This window comes from Pseudophryne corroboree, chromosome 11 (assembly GCF_028390025.1).
Source record: "Pseudophryne corroboree isolate aPseCor3 chromosome 11, aPseCor3.hap2, whole genome shotgun sequence".
NCBI lineage: Eukaryota > Metazoa > Chordata > Amphibia > Anura > Myobatrachidae > Pseudophryne > Pseudophryne corroboree.
Window position 1 is genome coordinate 234035524 of NC_086454.1, and position 25702 is coordinate 234061225.

Sequence of the window (25702 nt, forward strand, 5' to 3'; positions counted from 1 at the left end):
TATGTATGGAGGTAGTGTATGGATTTATGTATGTAGGTAGTGTATGGCTGTATATATGTGTGTATGTATGAATGTATATGTGTATGGAGGCAGTGTACCGATGTATTGTATATATGTATGTACGTACGGAGGCAGTGTATGGATGTATGTATGGAGGCAGTGTATGGATGTATGTATGGAGGCAGTATATGGATGTATGTATGGAGGCTGTGTATGTATATATGTATATACATATGGAGGCAGTGTATGGAGGTATGTATGGAGGCTGTGTACGTACGGAGGCAGTGTATGAATGTATATATGTACGTATGGAGGCAGTGTACCGATGTATTGTATATATGTGTGTATATATGTACGTACGTACGTATGTATGGATGTACTGTATATATGTATGGAGGTAGTGTATGGATGTATATATGTGTGTATGTATGGAGGCAGTGTATGGATGTATATACGTACGTACGTACGGTGCAGTGTGTGTATGAATGTATGTATGTATGTATATATGTATGGAGGCAGTGTATCGCTGTATTGTATATATGTGTGTATGTATGTACGTACGTACGTACGTACGTACGGAGGCAGTTTATGGATGTATGTATGGAGGTAGTGTATGGATTTATGTATGTAGGTAGTGTATGGCTGTATATATGTGTGTATGTATGAATGTATATGTGTATGGAGGCAGTGTACCGATGTATTGTATATATGTGTGTGTGTATGTACGTACGTACGTACGTACATACGTATGTACGGAGGCAGTGTATGGATGTATGTATGGAGGCAGTGTATGGATGTATGTATGGAGGCAGTATATGGATGTATGTATGGAGGCAGTGGATGTATGTATGGAGGCAGTGGATGTATGTATGTATGTATGGAGGCAGTGTATGTATATATGTATATACATATGGAGGCAGTGTATGGAGGTATGTATGGAGGCTGTGTACGTACGGAGGCAGTGTATGAATGTATATATGTACGTATGGAGGCAGTGTACCGATGTATTGTATATATGTGTGTATGTACGTACGTACGTACGTACGTACGTACGTACGTACGTACGTACGTACGGAGGCAGTGTATGGATGTACTGTATATATGTATGGAGGCAGTGTATGGCTGTATATATGTGTGTATGTATGGAGGTAGTGTATGGATGGATGTATGTATGAAGGTAGTGTATGGCTGTATATATGTGTGTATGTATGAATGTATATGTGTATGGAGGCAGTGTATGAATGTACTGTATTTATGTATGGAGGCAGTGTATGGATGTATATATGTGTGTGTATGTATGGAGGCAGTGTATGGATGTACTGTATATATGTGTGTATGTATGGAGGCAGTGTATGGATGTATATATTAGAGATGAGCGCCTGAAATTTTTCGGGTTTTGTGTTTTGGTTTTGGGTTCGGTTCCGCGGCCGTGTTTTGGGTTCGAACGCGTTTTGGCAAAACCTCACCGAATTTTTTTTGTCGGATTCGGGTGTGTTTTGGATTCGGGTGTTTTTTTCCAAAAACACTAAAAAACAGCTTAAATCATAGAATTTGGGGGTCATTTTGATCCCAAAGTATTATTAACCTCAAAAACCATAATTTACACTCATTTTCAGTCTATTCTGAATACCTCACACCTCACAATATTATTTTTAGTCCTAAAATTTGCACCGAGGTCGCTGTGTGAGTAAGATAAGCGACCCTAGTGGCCGACACAAACACCGGGCCCATCTAGGAGTGGCACTGCAGTGTCACGCAGGATGTCCCTTCCAAAAAACCCTCCCCAAACAGCACATGACGCAAAGAAAAAAAGAGGCGCAATGAGGTAGCTGTGTAAGATTAGCGACCCTAGTGGCCGACACAAACACCGGGCCCATCTAGGAGTGGCACTGCAGTGTCACGCAGGATGGCCCTTCCAAAAAACCCTCCCCAAACAGCACATGACGCAAAGAAAAAAAGAGGCGCAATGAGGAAGCTGTGTGAGTAAGATTAGCGACCCTAGTGGCCGACACAAACACCGGGCCCATCTAGGAGTGGCACTGCAGTGTCACGCAGGATGGCCCTTCCAAAAAACCCTCCCCAAACAGCACATGACGCAAAGAAAAAAAGAGGCGCAATGAGGTAGCTGACTGTGTGAGTAAGATTAGCGACCCTAGTGGCCGACACAAACACCGGGCCCATCTAGGAGTGGCACTGCAGTGTCACGCAGGATGTCCCTTCCAAAAAACCCTCCCCAAACAGCACATGACGCAAAGAAAAAAAGAGGCGCAATGAGGTAGCTGTGTGAGTAAGATTAGCGACCCTAGTGGCCGACACAAACACCGGGCCCATCTAGGAGTGGCACTGCAGTGTCACGCAGGATGGCCCTTCCAAAAAACCCTCCCCAAACAGCACATGACGCAAAGAAAAAAAGAGGCGCAATGAGGTAGCTGTGTGAGTAAGATTAGCGACCCTAGTGGCCGACACAAACACCGGGCCCATCTAGGAGTGGCACTGCAGTGTCACGCAGGATGGCCCTTCCAAAAAACCCTCCCCAAACAGCACATGACGCAAAGAAAAAAAGAGGCGCAATGAGGTAGCTGACTGTGTGAGTAAGATTAGCGACCCTAGTGGCCGACACAAACACCGGGCCCATCTAGGAGTGGCACTGCAGTGTCACGCAGGATGTCCCTTCCAAAAAACCCTCCCCAAACAGCACATGACGCAAAGAAAAAAAGAGGCGCAATGAGGTAGCTGACTGTGTGAGTAAGATTAGCGACCCTAGTGGCCGACACAAACACCGGGCCCATCTAGGAGTGGCACTGCAGTGTCACGCAGGATGTCCCTTCCAAAAAACCCTCCCCAATCAGCACATGATGCAAAGAAAAAGAAAAGAAAAAAGAGGTGCAAGATGGAATTGTCCTTGGGCCCTCCCACCCACCCTTATGTTGTATAAACAAAACAGGACATGCACACTTTAACCAACCCATCATTTCAGTGACAGGGTCTGCCACACGACTGTGACTGATATGACGGGTTGGTTTGGACCCCCCCCAAAAAAGAAGCAATTAATCTCTCCTTGCACAAACTGGCTCTACAGAGGCAAGATGTCCACCTCATCTTCACCCTCCGATATATCACCGTGTACATCCCCCTCCTCACAGATTATCAATTCGTCCCCACTGGAATCCACCATCTCAGCTCCCTGTGTACTTTGTGGAGGCAATTGCTGCTGGTCAATGTCTCCGCGGAGGAATTGATTATAATTCATTTTAATGAACATCATCTTCTCCACATTTTCTGGATGTAACCTCGTACGCCGATTGCTGACAAGGTGAGCGGCGGCACTAAACACTCTTTCGGAGTACACACTTGTGGGAGGGCAACTTAGGTAGAATAAAGCCAGTTTGTGCAAGGGCCTCCAAATTGCCTCTTTTTCCTGCCAGTATAAGTACGGACTGTGTGACGTGCCTACTTGGATGCGGTCACTCATATAATCCTCCACCATTCTATCAATGTTGAGAGAATCATATGCAGTGACAGTAGACGACATGTCCGTAATCGTTGTCAGGTCCTTCAGTCCGGACCAGATGTCAGCATCAGCAGTCGCTCCAGACTGCCCTGCATCACCGCCAGCGGGTGGGCTCGGAATTCTGAGCCTTTTCCTCGCACCCCCAGTTGCGGGAGAATGTGAAGGAGGAGATGTTGACAGGTCGCGTTCCGCTTGACTTGACAATTTTGTCACCAGCAGGTCTTTCAACCCCAGCAGACCTGTGTCTGCCGGAAAGAGAGATCCAAGGTAGGCTTTAAATCTAGGATCGAGCACGGTGGCCAAAATGTAGTGCTCTGATTTCAACAGATTGACCACCCGTGAATCCTTGTTAAGCGAATTAAGGGCTGCATCCACAAGTCCCACATGCCTAGCGGAATCGCTCCCTTTTAGCTCCTTCTTCAATGCCTCCAGCTTCTTCTGCAAAAGCCTGATGAGGGGAATGACCTGACTCAGGCTGGCAGTGTCTGAACTGACTTCACGTGTGGCAAGTTCAAAGGGCATCAGAACCTTGCACAACGTTGAAATCATTCTCCACTGCACTTGAGACAGGTGCATTCCACCTACTATATCGTGCTCAATTGTATAGGCTTGAATGGCCTTTTGCTGCTCCTCCAACCTCTGAAGCATATAGAGGGTTGAATTCCACCTCGTTACCACTTCTTGCTTCAGATGATGGCAGGGCAGGTTCAGTAGTTTTTGGTGGTGCTCCAGTCTTCTGTACGTGGTGCCTGTACGCCGAAAGTGTCCCGCAATTTTTCTGGCCACCGACAGCATCTCTTGCACGCCCCTGTCGTTTTTTAAAAAATTCTGCACCACCAAATTCAAGGTATGTGCAAAACATGGGACGTGCTGGAATTTGCCCATATTTAATGCACACACAATATTGCTGGCGTTGTCCGATGCCACAAATCCACAGGAGAGTCCAATTGGGGTAAGCCATTCCGCGATGATCTTCCTCAGTTGCCGTAAGAGGTTTTCAGCTGTGTGCGTATTCTGGAAAGCGGTGATACAAAGCGTAGCCTGCCTAGGAAAGAGTTGGCGTTTGCGAGATGCTGCTTCTGGTGCCGCCGCTGCTGTTCTTGCGGCGGGAGTCCATACATCTACCCAGTGGGCTGTCACAGTCATATAGTCCTGACCCTGCCCTGCTCCACTTGTCCACATGTCCGTGGTTAAGTGGACATTGGGTACAACTGCATTTTTTAGGACACTGGTGAGTCTTTTTCTGACGTCCGTGTACATTCTCGGTATCGCCTGCCTACAGAAGTGGAACCTAGATGGTATTTGGTAACGGGGGCACACTGCCTCAATAAATTGTCTAGTTCCCTGTGAACTAACGGCGGATACCGGACGCACGTCTAACACCAACATAGTTGTCAAGGACTCAGTTATCCGCTTTGCAGTAGGATGACTGCTGTGATATTTCATCTTCCTCGCAAAGGACTGTTGAACAGTCAATTGCTTACTGGAAGTAGTACAAGTGGGCTTACGACTTCCCCTCTGGGATGACCATCGACTCCCAGCGGCAACAACAGCAGCGCCAGCAGCAGTAGGCGTTACACGCAAGGATGCATCGGAGGAATCCCAGGCAGGAGAGGACTCGTCAGAATTGCCAGTGACATGGCCTGCAGGACTATTGGCATTCCTGGGGAAGGAGGAAATTGACACTGAGGGAGTTGGTGGGGTGGTTTGCGTGAGCTTGGTTACAAGAGGAAGGGATTTACTGGTCAGTGGACTGCTTCCGCTGTCACCCAAAGTTTTTGAACTTGTCACTGACTTATTATGAATGCGCTGCAGGTGACGTATAAGGGAGGATGTTCCGAGGTGGTTAACGTCCTTACCCCTACTTATTACAGCTTGACAAAGGGAACACACGGCTTGACACCTGTTGTCCGCATTTCTGGTGAAATACCTCCACACCGAAGAGCTGATTTTTTTGGTATTTTCACCTGGCATGTCAACGGCCATATTCCTCCCACGGACAACAGGTGTCTCCCCGGGTGCCTGACTTAAACAAACCACCTCACCATCAGAATCCTCCTGGTCAATTTCCTCCCCAGCGCCAGCAACACCCATATCCTCCTCATCCTGGTGTACTTCAACACTGACATCTTCAATCTGACTATCAGGAACTGGACTGCGGGTGCTCCTTCCAGCACTTGCAGGGGGCGTGCAAATGGTGGAAGGCGCATGCTCTTCACGTCCAGTGTTGGGAAGGTCAGGCATCGCAACCGACACAATTGGACTCTCCTTGTGGATTTGGGATTTCAAAGAACGCACAGTTCTTTGCGGTGCTTTTGCCAGCTTGAGTCTTTTCAGTTTTCTAGCGAGAGGCTGAGTGCTTCCATCCTCATGTGAAGCTGAACCACTAGCCATGAACATAGGCCAGGGCCTCAGCCGTTCCTTGCCACTCCGTGTGGTAAATGGCATATTGGCAAGTTTACGCTTCTCCTCCGACAATTTTATTTTAGGTTTTGGAGTCCTTTTTTTACTGATATTTGGTGTTTTGGTTTTGACATGCTCTGTACTATGCCATTGGGCATCGGCCTTGGCAGACGACGTTGCTGGCATTTCATCGTCTCGGCCATGACTAGTGGCAGCAGCTTCAGCACGAGGTGGAAGTGGATCTTGATCTTTCCCTAATTTTGGAACCTCAACATTTTTGTTCTCCATATTTTAATAGGCACAACTAAAAGGCACTAAAAGGCACCTCAGGTAAACAATGGAGATATATATATTATCAATATAGACTGGTTGATAAAGAGATAGTATACTCGTAACTAGTATGTATGTATAAAGAAAGAAAAAAAAACCACGGTTAGGTGGTATATACAATTATGGACGGGCTGCCGAGTGCCGACACAGAGGTAGCCACAGCCGTGAACTACCGCACTGTACTGTGTCTGCTGCTAATATATAGACTGGTTGATAAAGAGATAGTATACTCGTAACTAGTATGTATGTATAAAGAAAGAAAAAAAAACCACGGTTAGGTGGTATATACAATTATGGACGGGCTGCCGAGTGCCGACACAGAGGTAGCCACAGCCGTGAACTACCGCACTGTACTGTGTCTGCTGCTAATATATAGACTGGTTGATAAAGAGATAGTATACTCGTAACTAGTATGTATGTATAAAGAAAGAAAAAAAAACCACGGTTAGGTGGTATATACAATTATGGACGGGCTGCCGAGTGCCGACACAGAGGTAGCCACAGCCGTGAACTACCGCACTGTACTGTGTCTGCTGCTAATATATAGACTGGTTGATAAAGAGATAGTATACTCGTAACTAGTATGTATGTATAAAGAAAGAAAAAAAAACCACGGTTAGGTGGTATATACAATTATGGACGGGCTGCCGAGTGCCGACACAGAGGTAGCCACAGCCGTGAACTACCGCACTGTACTGTGTCTGCTGCTAATATAGACTGGTTGATAAAGAGATAGTATACTACTAATATTATATACTGGTGGTCAGGTCACTGGTCACTAGTCACACTGGCAGTGGCACTCCTGCAGCAAAAGTGTGCACTGTTTAATTTTAATATAATATTATGTACTCCTGGCTCCTGCTATAACCTATAACTGGCACTGCAGTAGTGCTCCCCAGTCTCCCCCACAATTATAAGCTGTGTGAGCTGAGCAGTCAGACAGATATATAATATATATAGATGATGCAGCACACTGGCCTGAGCCTGAGCAGTGCACACAGATATGGTATGTGACTGACTGAGTCACTGTGTGTATCGCTTTTTTCAGGCAGAGAACGGATATATTAAATAAACTGCACTGTGTGTCTGGTGGTCACTCACTATATAATATATTATGTACTCCTGGCTCCTGCTATAACCTATAACTGGCACTGCAGTAGTGCTCCCCAGTCTCCCCCACAATTATAAGCTGTGTGAGCTGAGCAGTCAGACAGATATATATAATATTATATATAGATAATAGATGATGCAGCACACTGGCCTGAGCCTGAGCAGTGCACACAGATATGGTATGTGACTGAGTCACTGTGTGCTGTGTATCGCTTTTTTCAGGCAGAGAACGGATTATATTATGTACTCCTGGCTCCTGCTATAACCTATAACTGGCACTGCAGTAGTGCTCCCCAGTCTCCCCCACAATTATAAGCTGTGTGAGCTGAGCAGTCAGACAGATATATATAATATTATATATAGATAATAGATGATGCAGCACACTGGCCTGAGCCTGAGCAGTGCACACAGATATGGTATGTGACTGAGTCACTGTGTGCTGTGTATCGCTTTTTTCAGGCAGAGAACGGATTATAAATAAAAGTGGTGGTCACTGGTCACTATCAGCAAAACTCTGCACTGTACACTACTGAGTACTCCTAATGCTCCCCAAAATTAGTAAATCAAGTGTCTCTCTAATCTATTCTAATTCTAAACGGAGAGGACGCCAGCCACGTCCTCTCCCTATCAATCTCAATGCACGTGTGAAAATGGCGGCGACGCGAGGCTCCTTATATAGAATCCGAGTCTCGCGATAGAATCCGAGCCTCGCGAGAATCCGACAGCGTCATGATGACGTTCGGGCGCGCTCGGGTTAACCGAGCAAGGCGGGAAGATCCGAGTCGCTCGGACCCGTGAAAAAAAACATGAAGTTCTGGCGGGTTCGGATTCAGAGAAACCGAACCCGCTCATCTCTAGTATATATGTGTGTATGTATGGAGGTAGTGTATGGCTGTATATATGTGTGTATGTATGGAGGCAGTGTATGGATGTATATACGTACGGTGCAGTGTGTGTATGAATGTATATATGTATGTATGTATGGAGGCAGTGTATCGCTGTATTGTATATATGTGTGTATGTATGGAGGTAGCGTATGGATGGATGTATGTATGAAGGTAGTGTATGGCTGTATATATGTGTGTATGTATGAATGTATATGTGTATGAAGGCAGTGGATGGATGTATTGTATATATGTATGGAGGCAGTGTATGGATGGTATATATGTGTGTGTATGTATGGAGGCAGTGTATGGATGTACTGTATATATGTATGGAGGCAGTGTATGGATGTATATATGTGTGTATGTATGGAGGCAGTGTATGTATGTATGAATGTATATATGAGAAAGGCAGTGTATGTATGTATGTATGTATGTATGTATGAGGGAGGCAGTGTATGTATGTATGTATGTATGTATGTATGTATGACAGAGGCAGTGTAATGTATCAGAGAGTCAGTGAATATGTATGCATGTATACTATATGTATAAGAGACAGAATAAAATAGAAAGAGAGATGTGTGTGTGTGGCAGAAATAAAGGGATATAATATATATGTAAAAGAGAGTGAGAATGAGAAAGACAGAGAAAAAGTAGAGAGTTGTGAAGGAATGAGAGAGTGTGACTGTATATATGAGAGAGGCAGTGTATGGATGTATTTATGTACAGTATGTATGAGAGATGAATGAAATAGAAAGAGATAGGCAGCTGGGTAGGATGCCAGGATCTGGGAAGGTGGTGCCACTGAGTGTAGCTTTCTAATAATTAATGATATCTTTGAGAGATAATGCAATCAGACGGCTGGGAAATGTATAAGATGCCACCTATGAACTTTCACCTTAGTGACTAGGAAAGTGAGTAACTGATGACGTTGGGGGGCAGTAGGCTGACATCTTGCCTAGGGTGCCAAGAAACCTTGCACCGGCCCTGGTCTGTTGTAGTATAATGAGAAACAATGAACTGTACAATTGGGTGAATGGTGCCGCAGAGTAGAGGCGACAGGCGTAAGTTGAACCACTTACCCAGCAAGATTATCAGGGTCAAATGCTAAAACTTCGGTCCATTTATTCGAGGGACGGGCAAAGATTTGTACCAGGCAACAATAAGGGAAAGTCAGTGTAAGCTTAAGGAGTGAGATATAGAGGGTGATTCCGAGTTGTTCGCTCTCTAGCTGCTTTTAGCAGCATTGCACACGCTAAGCCGCCGCCCTCTGGGAGTGTATCTTAGCTTAGCAGAAGTGCGAACGAAAGATTAGCAGAATTGCGAATAGAAATTTCTTTGCAGTTTCTGAGTAGCTCCAGACTTACTCAGCCATTGCGACCAGCTCAGTCCTTTTTGTTCCTGGTTTGACGTCACAAACACACCCAGCGTTTGCCCAACCACTCCCCCGTTTCTCCAGCCACTCCTGCGTTTTGCAATTCGAACGCCTGCGTTTTTCCGCACACTCCCATAAGACGGCTTGTTTCCGCCCAGAAGAAACACCCACTTCCTGTCAATCACACTACGATCAGCACAGCGATGAAAAAGCTTTGTTATGCCGTGAGTAAAATACCTAACTTTTGTGTAAAATAACTAAGCGCATGCGCTCTGCGAACCTTGCGACTAATCGCAGTATAGCGAAAATCGGCAACGAGCGAACAACTCGAATGACCCCCATTATTTAGAATACAGGATAAAGAACAGCACAATGGCATGAAGCCATGCCCCTTTTCTTTAGGCCATACCCCTTCGTCGTGTCCCTCCTCGTCATCTCCCAATGTTGGGAGGTATGTAGTATGTCATCCTTAGGTTCAGTTATGTGGTGAGGGACAGGATTTGCTCCCATTTGTCCACATATTTTATTATTCAAAGCCACCAGCACTAGTTTTGCCTTTTACATTGATCATAAATCATTTGAATTGGCACTGGATTACCAACCCAGGGCACCCCCTGCAAGTTTCCAGAGGAACCCCCGGGTGCCACTGCGCACAGTCTGGGAATCACTGCTATAACTGGTAAGGCTTGTCTGAAACAGTTTGCTATGCAAGGCAGACATCCCAGCAGGGGCGTAGCCAGAACTTTTTGGGCCCCATAGCAACATTTTGAAGGACCCCCTTCCCAATGCTTCTATAGAGACACTGCTCTGCAGCAGTTGTTTATATTATGCCCTATAACAGTGGCCTAGTTAATTTTTTGAACCATAGTAGAGCCTTATTTAATGTTATGCCCCATAGTAGTGCCCTAGTTTATTTTATGAATTGCAGTAGTGCTTAAGTTCACCCTATGTCATATTTTAGAGCTGCCAGTACACATTATGCCGTACAGTACCCCCAATTCACATTATGATATATAGTGCTTCCCATTCATATTGTGCCTTGTTACATTGCCCCGGTTCATATTATATAACATTAAAATGCCCTACAGTTCATTTTGTATCACACTACAATGAGCAGGTCCAGGGGCATACCTGGATATATTGCAGACCCAAGGAAAAGTTTGAAAGGTCCCGTACGTACCACCCAATGGCAAAAAATGTATATAACACATGTAACTTTGACAGGGAAGGTGGGCCCCTCTCCGCTCTGGGCCCCATAGCAGCTGCACTGCCTGCACCTATGGTAGCTACGCCCTTGCATCCCAGCATACCCTGCCATAGTTTTGAAATTAAGGCATGCTAAAACTGAGGCAGGACATGCTTGGATGTGTAGTTAGTTCCACAGCACCTGGAGGGCCCCAGGTTGAAGACCCATTAATTAGCATATGGTAAGAACCTGACCCCAGATGAGAGAAATAGCACATTCAGCATAACGTGGCAAGTGTACGCAGAAATAATACCAGCAACAAACAGCAACATATCTGCACTGACATGCTTGTACTGTACATTAAACAGCAACATATCTGCACTGACATGCTTGTACTGTACATTAAACAGCAACATATCTGCACTGACATGCTTGTACTGTACATTAAACAGCAACATATCTGCACTGACATGCTTGTACTGTACATTAAACAGCAACATATCTGCACTGACATGCTTGTACTGTACATTAAACAGCAACATATCTGCACTGACATGCTTGTACTGTACATTAAACAGCAACATATCTGCCCTGACATGCTTGTACTGTACATTAAACAGCAACATATCTGCCCTGACATGCTTGTACTGTACATTAAACAGCAACATATCTGCCCTGACATGCTTGTACTGTACATTAAACAGCAACATATCTGCCCTGACATGCTTGTACTGTACATTAAACAGCAACATATCTGCCCTGACATGCTTGTACTGTACATTAAACAGCAACATATCTGCCCTGACATGCTTGTACTGTACATTAAACAGCAACATGTCTGCACTGACATGCTTGTACTGTACATTAAACAGCAACATATCTGCACTGACATGCTTGTACTGTACATTAAACAGCAACATATCTGCACTGACATGCTTGTACTGTACATTAAACAGCAACATATCTGCACTGACATGCTTGTATTGTACATTAAACAGCAACATATCTGCCCTGACATGCTTGTACTGTACATTAAACAGCAACATATCTGCACTGACATGCTTGTACTGTACATTAAAACTGATACATTAGGAGGCCCTGGGTTCCTCCTAATGCAAAACAATGCCAATTGCCAATCTTGGTGTTCTCTGGCAAATGCCAAACGTCCTGCACGGTGTTGGGCTGTTAGCACAACCCCCACCTGTGGACTTCGGGCCCTCATACCACCCTCATGGAGTCTGTTTCTGATCGTTTGAGTGGACACATGCACATTTGTGGCTTGCTGGTGGTCATTTTGCAGGGCTCTGGCAGTGCTCCTCCTGTTCCTCCTTGCACAAAGGTGGAGGTAGCGGTCCTGCTGCTGGGTTGTTGCCCTCCTACGGCCTCCTCCACGTCTCCTGATATACTGGCCTGTCTCCTGGTAGCGCCTCCATGCTCTGGACACTACGCTGACAGACACAGCATACCTTCTTGCCACAGCTCGCATTGATGTGCCATCCTGGATGAGTTGCACAACCTGAGCCACTTGTGTGGGTTGTAGGGAGTTCATACAGGCACGTGGAGGCCACGCACACTACTGAGCCTCATTTTGACTTATTTTAAGGACATTACATCAAAGTTGGATCAGCCTGTAGTGTGTTTTTCCACTTTAATTTTGAGTGTGACTCCAAATCCAGACCTCCATGGGTTAATAAATTTGATTTCCATTGATAATTTTTGTGTGATTTTGTTGTCAGCACATCCAACTATGTAAAGAACAAAGTATTTAATAAGAATATTTCATTCATTCAGATCTAGGATGTGTTATTTTAGTGTTCCCTTTATTTTTTTGAGCAGTGTATATATATATATATTACTCACATACTGCATAAACATATGGGTATGTATATGTACACATATGTATATAATAAAAAATGCATGTGTATATATATATATATATATATACAGTGTATATATATATATATATATATATATATATATATATGGGTGTAGTACAGGTAACCGCCGGACGGAATGCCGGCGGTCAAAATACCAACGCCGGCATACCAAAGTTTGAAATTCCAACAGGGGTAAGTTTACTAACCTAACCCCTGTCCCCTACCCGCTAACCCTCCCTTCCAGCAGCCTAACCCTAACCTCCCCCCTTGGTGCCTAAACCTAACACCCCTGCCAATGTCAGTGTTTTCATGGGTGTCGGTATTCTGTTCTGGTGTTGGTATTTCGACAGGTGGGATTCCGACAGCCGGGAACTCAATTGCATCATATATATATATATATATATATAGTTCTACTGATGTTTGCTTCATCACTCAGTTTAATGGCCACGAGAAGGAAATTAGGAAAGTTCTGACAAAACATTGGAACCTGTTAAAAATGGATCCTGTTCTGGATGAAATTTTATCAGAAAAGCCTAAGATAGTCTTTAAAAAAGCTAGGAGTTTGAAAGATCATCTAGCGCCAAGCATGCTCCTCCTAAAAAAAGTAGAAAAGAAAGGAATATTTGATAGTGCATTAAAAGGGTTCTACAAATGTAACCATTGCAACATATGCAAGTTTGCACATCCAAACACACACACAGTGGGGAATTTTAATGACTCTAGGGGGTATATTTACTAAAATTCGTATTTGCAGTTATTTGAAGGGAGTTTTAAGTTAACTCGAATTACATCGTTCGTGTTTTTTTCCAACTTTTTGAAAAAAGTGCATATAATTTACTAAGCTGCCGAGTTGGCTTCTTTTGTATTTTCCGATGTCGATGTGATTCGTATTTTTTTTTCTAAGTTTACGGTTGTGTTTTAAATTTGCGGCCGTAGTATTTAGATTTTGATTACGGATTCGTATTTGTCTTTCGCGGCAGTGTTTTTATGTAGTTCACGTACGCGTTTTTTGCGGCTTCCGTTTTTGTCACTCAAACATGATTGGTTTTGTTTGTGTTGGAGGAGTGTCTGCTGATTAGTATACAACCGCCCCAAACCGGCCGGACCTCGTGGGTTTAGCTAGAGGAGAGGTGAGAGGAAGTGGTGTTAGTTTGTGGAGAGTTGGATTGCGTTTTTGGAGTGAGAAATTGATTGGTGAGTGTTGTATTTTGTGTGTGTGTGTGTGTGTGTGTGTGTGTGTGTGTGTGTGTGTGTGTGTGTGTGAAAAGTCCTGTGATTATTGTTGTATAGTATTTTTAAAGTTTGTCTAATTTTTGGTCTTTGTTTTTTTTTTTTAAAGTCTGTTGTTCTTGTGTGTGTGTGTGTGTGTGTGTGTGTGTGTGTGTGTGTGTGTGTTTGTTGTGTGTTGTGTAGTGGTAGAGGAGGAGTGTGTTTTATGTTTTTTCCCCCTCTGTGTTAATTGTTGTTAGTGTCTATTATGTCCCAGTCAGAGGTGAGTGAGGTGGAGGAGGTGAGTGAGAGGGAGGAGGTGAGTGAGGTGGAGGAGGTGAGTGAGAGGGAGGAGGAGGGTGAGGTTGCTGCTGCGGCCTCCAGTGAGAGTGATGATGATGCCGCTCCGCAGCCACGCACCACTACGAAGACAGGCAGAAATTTAAAATTTAGTCACGCAGAAAATGTGGCATTGGTGAATGAGTTAATGCGGCATCATCGGCACCTGTTTGGCCCTCAGGCCTCCAAGGTGACATCTCGCAGAAAGGCTGTTCTGTGGGGTCAAGTAGTTTCGGCAGTGAACTGCGAGGGTGTGGTGAGGCGGACTGAGGACACTTGTCGAAAGAGATTTTATGACAAAGCGCAGGGTAAAGGCAAAAATGGCCAAGGAGGCAAAGTCAGCCCGACAAACTGGGGGTGGCCATCCTTTCATTGCCACATATGCTGAGTGGGAGGAGCCCGTGCGTCGCATTATTCCACACGAAGTTGTCCGTGCCACTCATGTCAGAGATTCTGATCGGCCCAGGCAGGATGGTGAGTATTGTTTTGTTTGTTGTTATCAGTGTAATTGTTTTAAAAATGTGTTTTAATGTGGACAAAACTGTTTTTAGTGTTTGGCATATTTGTTGCTTTGAGGATGTGTTGTTTTCATGTGTTTGTGTGTGAGGTATATGTATTTATGAAATATTAAATGTTTGTGTGGGGTGTTTTTTTTATTTTTTGGTTTTTCTGCATCATTTTCATTACGTAAAAGGAAAGATTACGTGTGCCATATGCGGATCAGACAATACTGTAATTATTGCAATTTGTATGCTCCCAGTTTTATAGTTTTATGTTTAAACCTAATAATATTGCATAACGTTGTCTGGTACAAATTGTTTAAGTAGTGATGTGTGTAAAACGTTGTGTTCCAACTTCCTAGTTGTAACCATTACCTTTAGCCATTTATGTTGAATGTGCTTAGCATGGATTGGTATTTCAGTATCAGATGGTATATTTGCTGCAGCTGAGTTTTGTAAGTTCTACTGTATGTATAAGTTGTAAGCATATGTGGTATTTGAATATAGCATTTGTTATGTAGTGTTTTACTACACATTCCTTGTTTGTGGCAAACATCTATGTTGTAGTATGCATAGGTTTTTTTGGTAAAGTAAGCAGGTGTGGTCATGTTGTTGTATTTTTAGATGTATATTATATCTGTACTTGCTGACGACAATATATGGCGGACTATTTTTAATATCAAATGTCAAAACACAGGTATGGTTTTGCTTTTCCTAATGGCTTCATGGCTAATGTTGTTTATCATGTTGTAATTGCTTTTTGAAAAATACATACCATAATGCAACATATTTTTCAGTGTCACAAAGAAGAGCAGGCCATAGTAGCAGGACAAATGTTGCACAGGAGGATGCTGGTGCTACAGGTAAAGTATCCTTTATGGGTTTTTTGTCCCAAAATATATTTATGAAAATACACTGATGTCTTACGTTTTTCCAAAGTCACATCCAGGCCACACCTTAGTCCGCAAATGCGCACAGGACAACCAACATCCAGCCGCAAACACGTGGCGTTGAAAAGACCACGCCCAGATCTCCCGATGCCCACATCTGCATCTCCCCCTCACAGACGCATCTCTACTGTGTCCTCAAGGCCACCATCAGATTTACTAGCACCTTCCCCAACACGCGACCCAGAATACCCTCATCTGGCTGGTGAGTCCATAAAATAACACATCTGAACACTTACAAACACAGTGTACTTCTGATAATTATGTCAACGAAACAAACACACAGTAATGCAGCGTCAGTATAATTTTGTTGGCAAATAAAACAAACATTAATGTAAAGGCCTGAACACCTCCTCACTAAAACTACCAAACTACATGAGTGCACACTTGCGGTATACAGTAATTTAATGCTTACTAAAGTACACAACATAATCTGCTGGGCAAGCTTCAGCACATGAGTATCATTGCTTATTGGGCTTTAATCTTATTATTAAAATTTTCCTAGATTTATATGTCGCCACAAGGGATCCGCAGCGCCCATAACACAGTACATATTAAAATCAGCAAACCTTGAAAAGCACAGTTATACTACAGGACAAAATAGGACAGGTTTATAAAAGTCGGTGTTAGGTGCCATCAAAGGGAGTATGGAGTTTAAGATAGTGTAAGTAAGAAAAGAAAAGGAACATGAGGAAAGAAGCCCCTGCTCCTGCGACCTTAAAAAATAAATAAAAAACTCTGTTGGTCTACTATTCCATTCATGTTGTGTTTTCAGCCTCATCTTACTTCAACAGGATTTGTACATGATTGTTTTTTTTTTCCAATAAGTGTTTATTGATTAAAGGTAATAACAGGTTATTGCAAGTTAACGGTGACAGCAGTTACAGGTCAAATATCAATATGTCAATTTTGGTACAAGCAACGACTAATTGCAAACTTAACATGGCCTACTGTTGGGAGGATTCCTTATCTTGAATTCACGGTCGCTTCCGGCCTTTCTAGGTGCTGGCTGTCTCAAAAAACATTCCTACATTTAAGAACAGTAAACAGAACAGTTGAGTATAGGGTGAAAAGAGAGAGAAAGAAAAAAGGAGAATTGAGGGGGGGGGAGGGGTTATAGGGTCTGAGAAGGGGGGGTAAGGGAGGAGGGGTAAGGTCATAACGTCTCCCCCATGTCTTGTCCGGTCGGGGGTCCGCAATATGTGCTTCTAGCTTAGTCGTTCCCAAGAGGATTGCAGCAGAGCCCAGGTAGGGGGTGAAGGCAACTGATCTAGGTCACTATGTCAATGTCGAGTATGTTTGTGAGGCCTTAAATTCCAGCCAAGGGGACCAAGTAGTCGTAAACCTTTGATTCGTCTCTGGTGTCACCCGCAGTTCCTCCATAATCATATACCAATCTACCCTGGCGACCCACTCTCTCACGGTAGGGGGTTTAATAGATCGCCAGTGAACCGGGATGACCGCTTTGGCTGCGCTATTGAGAAACTTTAATAGAGATTTTTTATATGTTGACAGGGGCCATGAAGTACAGTTGAGGAGCCAGAAAGTAGGCTCCGAGGGAACCCCTGGGTCCACCAACCCTTTTGAAATTGCTATAACTTTGTCCCAGAAGGGACGAAGGACGGGGCAGCTCCACCAGATATGCATCGGGGAGCCCGGTTGGCTATTACATCTCCAGCATGTGTCTGGTACATTGGGAAACATTTTAGCTAATGTTTGGGGACACCTGTACCAACGAGATAAGACTTTAAAATGTGTCTCGAGGACCGAATAACTAGAGGAGCTGGCAAAGGTGGCTTGGAAGTTCCTCTCCCAGTCCTCCTCTGACAAGTCTACCTGCACATCATGGCCCCAATCTCTAGCGTATTTGGGTAGATCTGGGAATTTATTCTCAATCAGTAGTCTATAGCATCTTGAGAGGAAGTGTGTTGGGCGAGAAGGTTCCAGGCAGAGGCTCTCAAAAGCTGTTAGTGATCTGCTCAGGTTCGGGCGTATAGTACTCCCCGTGGCAAAATGTTTTAGTTGAAGGTATCTCCAGATCTCTGAAGGTGAAAGGTTCCACTTAGATTGCATTAAGGGGAAAGGGATCATCTCTCCACGTTCCACCAGCCCACCAACCCGTGTCACCCCCACCCTTTTCCAGGAGTCGAATCCCCGGCCTGAGGCTGCCGGTGGGAAATCTGGGTTATTGAACAGTGGGGTCAATGGGGAGTATTTAGAAGAGATATGTGGTAATGACCTAAGTCTACCCCAGCGTGTAAGTGTAGGGCCAATAGTAGGATGGTCTATATGTGGTAGCCTTGAGCGCCAAGGGTAGTATGCAATAGGGGCAGGCATCGCTGTTCCTTCAATATGAACCCACTGTTTTATGTCGTGTGGGCGCGACCATTCCATAATTCGGTGGAGGATAACAGCCTCATAGTACAGTGTAAAGTTCGGTAGCTGGAGACCACCCTTGTGTTTGGGGCGAAAAAGAATGTTGTGTTGGAAACGAGGCCGTTTATCTCCCCAGACAAAGTCCCTCACCAGATTATGCAGGTCTCTGAACCACGCTTTGGGAATGGATATCGGGAGAGCCTGGAGGAGATAAAGGACTCTCGGCAGAACATTCATTTTAATGACACTAAGCCTCCCCAGCCAGGACAGCCTCCTGTTACCCCAGTCCCGAAACTCAGAGCGGAGTGAGGTCAATAATTTTTTGAAGTTTTCGTCAAAAAGACGTGATATATCTTTATGGAGCGTGATCCCCAGGTATTTGAAGTTAGAGGGATGCCAGTGGAAGGGGAAAGATTGTTTGAGGTTATCAAGGGCTTGGGAGGGCATTGACACGTTCACTGCCACTGACTTAGAAAGGTTAATCTTGAAGTTTGACATAGAGCCATATCTATCAAGTTCGGCCATCAGGTTGGGGACAGACACCACCGGGTTCGACAAGATAGCTAACAGGTCATCTGCGAACAGTGCAAGTTTGAATTCTCTACCCCCCGCCATGAGTCCCGTGATGTTCGGATTTAATCTAATGGCTCCCGCCAAGGCCTCTATACAGAGGACAAAAATTAGGGGTGAGAGGGGGCATCCTTGTCTAGTACCATTCCGTATCGGAACTGGGCGGGACAAGTCTTCATTAATTTTGATCCTTGCAGAGGGGGAGTTATAAAGCGCTAAAATGCGGCCCAAACTGACCAGTCCCAGCCCCAGGTGACGCAGGACTCCCTCCATAAATATCCAGTCAACCCTATCGAAAGCCTTCTCAGCGTCGGTGGAGAGCACCACCATCGGTTCATGTTTGCTCGAGGCCAAGTGCATCAAATCAATGATCTTTGTGGTGTTATCGCGCGCTTCTCTTCCGGGTATGAAACCCACCTGATCCGAATGCACAATGTTGGGAAGTAGCCGCTTCAGTCTGTTTGCTATAAGTTTAGCAAACAGCTTGACGTCTGTGTTGAGGAGGGATATGGGTCGGTAGCTAGCGCATTGGGCCGGGTCCTTCCCCTCCTTTGGTATAACCGTAATGAAAGCCTCTAAGGATTGAGGGGAGAAACCACGGTCATCAGAGATCTCATTGAATGCCAGCAGCATTTTGGGCAGGAGGGTAGTCTTAAAAAGCTTATAGTAAGAAACTGTGTAGCCATCCGGGCCTGGGCTCTTCCCAGAGGGAGCTTCCTTAAGGGCTTGTTCCAATTCTGGGAGGGAAAAGGGGGAGTCTAGCCAAGCACTCTCATCCGCCGATATTCTAGGGAGTCCCGCGTCATCAAGGTATCCCTCCACCAAGTCTCGAGTTGTCGACAGGGATGTCGGAGTTCTAGGAGTCTGAAGATTGTATAGTTTGGTGTAGTAAGCGTGGAAGGTTTCAGCGATGTCTTTTGTAAGGGTGCGGCGGGTCCCCGCCGCATCCTGTATCGACTGTATAAATAACGTGGCCCTCTGCGCGCGGAGTGCCCTAGCCAATAGTTTCCCTGGTCTGTTGCCCCATTGGTAAAAGCGGTTTCTGCAGAGCCTATAATCCCTCTTAATGTCTACAAACAACAATGTGTTGAGAGCAGATCTCGTCTCAATCAGGTCGGTCAACACCGACGGGGAAGGGTTCGCTTTGTGTGTTGTCTCTAAGTCCTTAAGCCGCTAAAGCAGAGCGGTCTTTTCCCCGAGTCTCTCTTTTTTCAGTTGGGAGCCTAGCTGTATAAGTTTTCCTCTCAGAACACACTTGTGGGCCTCCCACACCGTGACCCGGGAGACATCTGGTGTCTCATTAGTTAGGAAATAATTCTCCAGAGTCTCAAGCAGCTGGGGTTGGAACCTCGTATCCATCAGAAGTTGTTCATTCAACCGCCAGGTACATTGCTTGGAGTGTGGATGGGATGTCCCCAGGGTCATGCAGACAGGGGCGTGGTCCGACCAAGTAATTAGTCCAATAGCTGTTTCCCTAACTAGATGTAGGAATCTATGGGGCAAGAGGAGGTAGTCCAGTCTAGAGTAAGTGTCGTGGGGTCTGGAATAAAACGTATAATCCCTGTCCCCGGGGTGTTGGAGCCGCCAGGCGTCAATCAGCTGGTGGTCGTGGAGGGACCGTCGCACTCTACGGTGCGATGCTAAGGAGGGTCTCGCCGGCGTTCCGGAGATGTCCACCTCTGGTTGGAGGGTCCAATTAAGATCGCCTCCAATAACTGGAATACCCACTACCAAGTGAGCAATGCGATTGAGAGCCTTTGCCAAGAAACTGGGTTGCGATTGGTTGGGAGCATAGAGATTAATAAAAGTGTACAGCTGGTCAAACAGTGTACATTTCACTAAGAGTATCCTGCCCTCCCCCAAGGATTCAGACGTGATTTCCCGAAAGGGTAGACGTTTAGATAGCAAAATAGCCACTCCCAGAGATTTACTTTTGCTGTTATTATTGTAAAAGGAATGTGGGTAGTTTCGATCCTTGAGGCCCGGGGCCATCCCCACTTTAAAGTGGGTTTCCTGTAGGAAGGCCACATCAGCTCTGGATGCGAAGAGATCCCTAAGCAACCTTGAGCGTTTCTCTGGGACATTGAGGCCCTTCACATTAAGGGAAACCAGTTTTATATTCGTCACTTTAGGGTCCACCGCCATCATCCAGGGGCAAATAGGGAATGCTTAATCCAATCAGAAAGACAGGGCAATTCGCACAGCAATGAGTCGCACAGTGGGGGAGGGGGGGGGGGAGAGGGAGGGAGAAGAGGGAGAGGTGGAAACAGAAGCAAAGAAAACATAAAAGAGGTAAGCCAATAGACTTAACATATTCAGATATCAGCAGAAGAAAACGACTGAATGGGTGAAAACTCTACCGCCTCCCGGGAGCTCGGACGCGCTAGTCGCGTCGGAGACCAAGAATACTCGGGCGGTGTAGGGGCGAACTGGGGGGTCAGTGCCAATCCCAACCCCAACAGGAAATATAACATCACAATCAGTAATATTTCTTAACAATTAAACACACAACAAAGAAAAACGACCACTGAAAAGAAATGGCATTTAACCAGGAGCAGGTATCCCCGCCCTATTCAGGGCCGGAGAGCGTTCGTTGAGTCGAGCACGATCTCGATGTCCCGGCCACCTCCCCTGGGGGAGGGTGCGCCGCACGGCTAAGAGATCCCTCGAGTCGGCAGTACTTCTTTTAAGCTAAGGAAGGATTATTCGGGGTTACTGCAGTGAATGTTCCGAACCAGGTCGGGACCTTCATCTCTTCGTCGACTGCGTGGAGGAACGCTGTTCTCTAGGGGGTCTCGGGTTGCGGTGGACAAGGTGCCAATCGTTGTCGGGGTGAGAGAGTTCAGGTGGGGCACCATCGGTCAGGGGCTCCTGCCATTCTGGAAGAGAGACCTGAGGTATTCCTAGCGCTTTGCAGAAGAGGGGCAAGTCGGAGGAGTCTTTAAAGGTGTATAACGTCCCATTGTGCGAGGTCTGGAGGCCAAAAGGGAAGTTCCATCTGTACTTAATGCCCAGCTTTCGGAGTTCTGCAGTAAGCGGGTGTAGGGCTCTACGCTTTTGAAGGGTCGTCCACGAGAGGTCCTGGAAGATCTGTAGTTTATGAGAGGCAGTCTCTATCACGTCCATGCGGCGGGTTTTTCTAAGGATCTCCTCTTTTTCCGTGTAATAATGTAGGCGACAGATGATGTCGCGGGGACGATCAGACGGTGTACCCCTGGGTCTCAGGGCTCGGTGGGCCCTGTCGAACTCGATGATTGAGGCGGGATCACGGCCCAGGATTTCATTGAAAACCGCTGTGAGGAAGTCAACGAGGCTGGCAGGTGCGATATCCTCTGAGACCCCTCTGATCCTCAGGTTATTTCTCCTTCCGCGGTTATCCAGATCTTCTACACGGTCTTGAAGCTGTTGGAGGCAGGACGCCTGCTTGATAACGGTGGCCCTGAGGGCGTTATGTGCAGCTGCTGTGTCTGAAGAGAAGCCTTCCAGCGTAGACAGGCGGGAGCCAATATGCGTGATTTCTGCCTGAACCGCAGCAATCTCTGAGCGGACCGTTTCCCTGACTCTGCCTTCCAAGTGTTCGAAGTCCTGTTTAGTTGGAAGGGCCTGAAGCAGGTTTAGGATCTGAGCGAGGCTTCCCGGGTCCGTCGTGGCGTGTGGGGCTGTTGTCTGTGATCCCACCTGGGAAGCCGAGTCCGAGACTGGCGAAAGACGTGGAGTCGAGGGTAGTGAGGCGTCCGTCGTGGGGGCGGAGCCCTGGGGGAGAAGAAATTGCCTCATGCCAGCTGAAGTCGGGGTATCCATTGCACGCGTCGGGGTAGGTGTATGTAACTTCCTTCCTCTCCCTTGCGATCCCTTCTTTCCTCTCACCATGAGGCACCTTGGGTACGTCAATAGAACATCAGAGGTAACGTTGTGTGATTAGAGCATCATCCCGTCAGGGTCAGCACCAGCACGCCACCCCAGATTCTAGGTGGCTAGCCGGCCATCATTATAGAAGTAAACTTGCAAAAAAGAAAGCAGTCGGGCCGCCGGGCCATGGGTTAGCAGAAATATCCGGGTCCTCTATGGTAAAGAAATGGTGGCTGGGTGGCACAGCAGGGACTGATCGCAGAGATGGTAGGGATGGCAGGAGGGGTGTCCTCCACACCTCATGCGACCCGTCCCAGGGACCCGAGGAGGCAAGGAGCGCGTATTTGGGTTATGGTCTGGCAAGATCAGGGGTGTCAGCACCATGGAAGTCACTGTGTGCAGTTTCCTCCAGAGGATGCCAGTCCCAAGATGGCCGCCGGCAGGTCCCTGAAATCCCCTGAGTCCGCTATCCCTTTCACTGTTGCCAGGCTCCAGGGGTTAAATCAGCAGGGGGTGGTAGGTGTGTGGGTCCGGGTCCGAGGGCCACCCAGGAGAGCCCCGACAGCAGCCGCGCAGGCCGAGCGCTCGGCGGCGCCAACCACAAGATGGCCGCCGCGGCCCTTACCTCGATCAGGCTCCGGTCCCCCGCTGGGTTCTCTGTGTGCCTGGTGATGCGTCCGGCGGTGGGATGCGACGTCCGAGCGGGGGAGACACTCCACTGAGCAGGGCTGACTTTGACGGGTCCGGCAGACGGGTCGCTCCGACGGTCCACTCTCCAAATCGAGGTCCCAGCCTCAGCACCGGAGGTAGGCCGCAATCCGCAGGGGGCAACACAGGGCCCCCCCGACTCCGCAGCACTAACCCCTCGATACCGGGCAGGTCAGCAGGCCTTGATAGGGACGATGCAGCTGAGTGGTCTACATGATTGTTTTTTTTTGTCTATTCCTGATTGTCAAAGGTTTTAAAATCAAGCAAAACCACGAACCTAAAACAAAATAGGGTCCTCCGTTAAGCTAAATTATTGTTGTGGCTTTTGTTACAAACATATGTGTGGGGTTTTAAAAAAAAAAAAAAAAAAAAATCAGAAATGCAATGCTATATGATAGAAGTATAACATACATGTTGCATATTAATACAATGTTGTATCATTATACCGCACACAGATGATGACAGCATGCCCACGGACCAGCACACACTGCAAACTGATGCCACGTTTGTTCTGGATCTCCGCCCATTACAGACAACGCCACCTAGCACGGTACCTGTGGCCACGCCTCCACAACAAACAAGTCCGCAACCAATAATGAGCCCAAGTACACCACTGGCTCAAACTGAAGAGCAGACATTTTGGTCCAGCTGGGCAAACCACCAGAGGCTCAATTCAGAGTGTCTCCAAAGACAAAATCAGCTGCTGGCAAGTCTGCCACATTACATGCCACGCATAAGTAGAAATCTCAGCAGAGAACATTTGGAAACCAGACGTGTGGCGACTTGTCTGGAGCAAATGCGGGCAGAAAACAGCACCATGATGACCACTTTACAGCGAATTATGGATGACCAAATGAGGCTACACCAAAACTACCAGCATCTCCTTGAAAGGAACAAAAGCCTTACAGAAAGCCTGGGTAGAATTATAGACAATAACACGGCCTCCAATAATCAATTAAATGCTACACTCAGTAACCTAAGCCACAACATAAGTATTTTACACTCCCAACAAGTGAGCACTAGCTCAGGAACTACAACCCCAATAAATACCCCAGTGACCTCCCCAATAAGGAGGTCAAGCAGATCACGAGCTCATGTACCTGGCCCCGCCTCTGAAGCCTCCAAGGCTACACGAAAAAAATAAAGCCAGCCTCTGCAGATGGCAGATGCGTAAGTGGGGTTAACAATGTCTGTTGACGTTTGCAATGTACACACTTTACACTTTAATAAACATATTTGTGGTTTAAAAATAAAAATGTTGGGGATAATCGTTATTTCTTCCATTTCTGAGGGTGAGATGTTAATCATTGACTTATTGACCATTTAAAGTATCACAATTATAGGTGTAGTTTTTGGTGAGGGTGCAACACATGTAAACACGCTTTTCAAAAGCAAGTCTATTTTTTGGGCGTATTTTTTTACGAATTTATCTTTAACACGAACGTAATGGACCTTTCACGGGGAAAAATACAAATACGAATTCTTGGTAAATAACCGAGTTGTATAAAATAACAGTCGTATTTGACCGATGGTGTATTCATTCGTACTTTTTTTCTTTGACTTCAAAAAAAATACGAATGCCCTCATCACTGACGAGATTTGTGTTTAGTAAATTCCCGAGATGACACTTTGAAGAAAAAACACCATCTCTGTCAAAATTGGGATATTAGTAAATATACCCCTAGGTCTTTTCCTATATTAGATTTTATAAATTGTAATACCACCTGGGTAATTTACATTTTGGAATGTCCCTGTAACCTCAAATATGTTGGAAAAACGAAAAGACCGTTGAAAATAAGGATACAGGAACATATACGTAGTATAAGGAACAAAGTGGATATACATACCATTCCGAGACATTTCAAATCTTTTCATGCTTCTGACACTAATGGTCTTAAATTTAAAGCCATTGAATTAGTGCAGTTGGGCCCCAGGGGGGGAAATCGTGAAAATAAATTATCCAGACGGGAAATGTATTGGATTTTTGAATTGAATACTCTTACTCCGCACGGTCTGAATAACAATTATGAGATTGCACCTTTTCTTTGAGCTCAATATTTTCTTTTAACCAATATGTGAAATCCATGTTGCTGCTATTGTTTTGTTCTTGAGCATAATACTGTATATTTTTTTATGAGTTTTTGTCTGTAACATTTATTAACTATTCCCTGAGGCTCAGATTGCTGCTACTATGGGGTATATGCAATTAGCTGCGAATCGCGGCAATTTTTCGGCCGTTTTTTAATTCGACACAATTCGACCGTCGAATTCCGGCAAGTGGGTGCCGGAATTCAACATATTCAATAAAAAACGGATTCGACAGTCCCGCTGTCGAAAAACGGCCGATTTGACGGATTTTGATCCGACTTTTAAAAAAACGGAAGAAACGGTAAAAAAGCATGCGGGAGAAAAACGGGCCCGCTGGTACCTGTAGTTCTACTGGGGAAAAAATACCCAAATAAAAACAGGACACGCACACCGTGATAGTAAAACTTTATTTCACACATGTCGACACATACATACTTACCTAT

General features: G+C 45.7%; 1 protein-coding gene across 7 annotated transcripts in view; it reads left to right on the forward strand.

Moving 5' to 3' along the window:
• The window catches only part of LOC134969376 (uncharacterized), a 229414-nt gene extending 204987 nt beyond the window's left edge, over nt 1–24427 (forward strand). For 5 of the 7 annotated variants that reach the window (XM_063945301.1, XM_063945300.1, XM_063945298.1 and 2 more), the window contains 3 exons: nt 15519–15584; nt 15661–15873; nt 23627–24427. In XM_063945301.1, the coding sequence (XP_063801371.1) occupies nt 15519–15584; nt 15661–15873; nt 23627–24315 (968 nt within the window). In that variant the 3' untranslated portion in view covers nt 24316–24427. The remainder of the gene's footprint in view (nt 1–15518; nt 15585–15660; nt 15874–23626) is intronic. The other 2 variants (XR_010189463.1, XM_063945303.1) reach the window with 2 other exon arrangements.
• Nucleotides 24428–25702: the final 1275 nt, after the last annotated feature.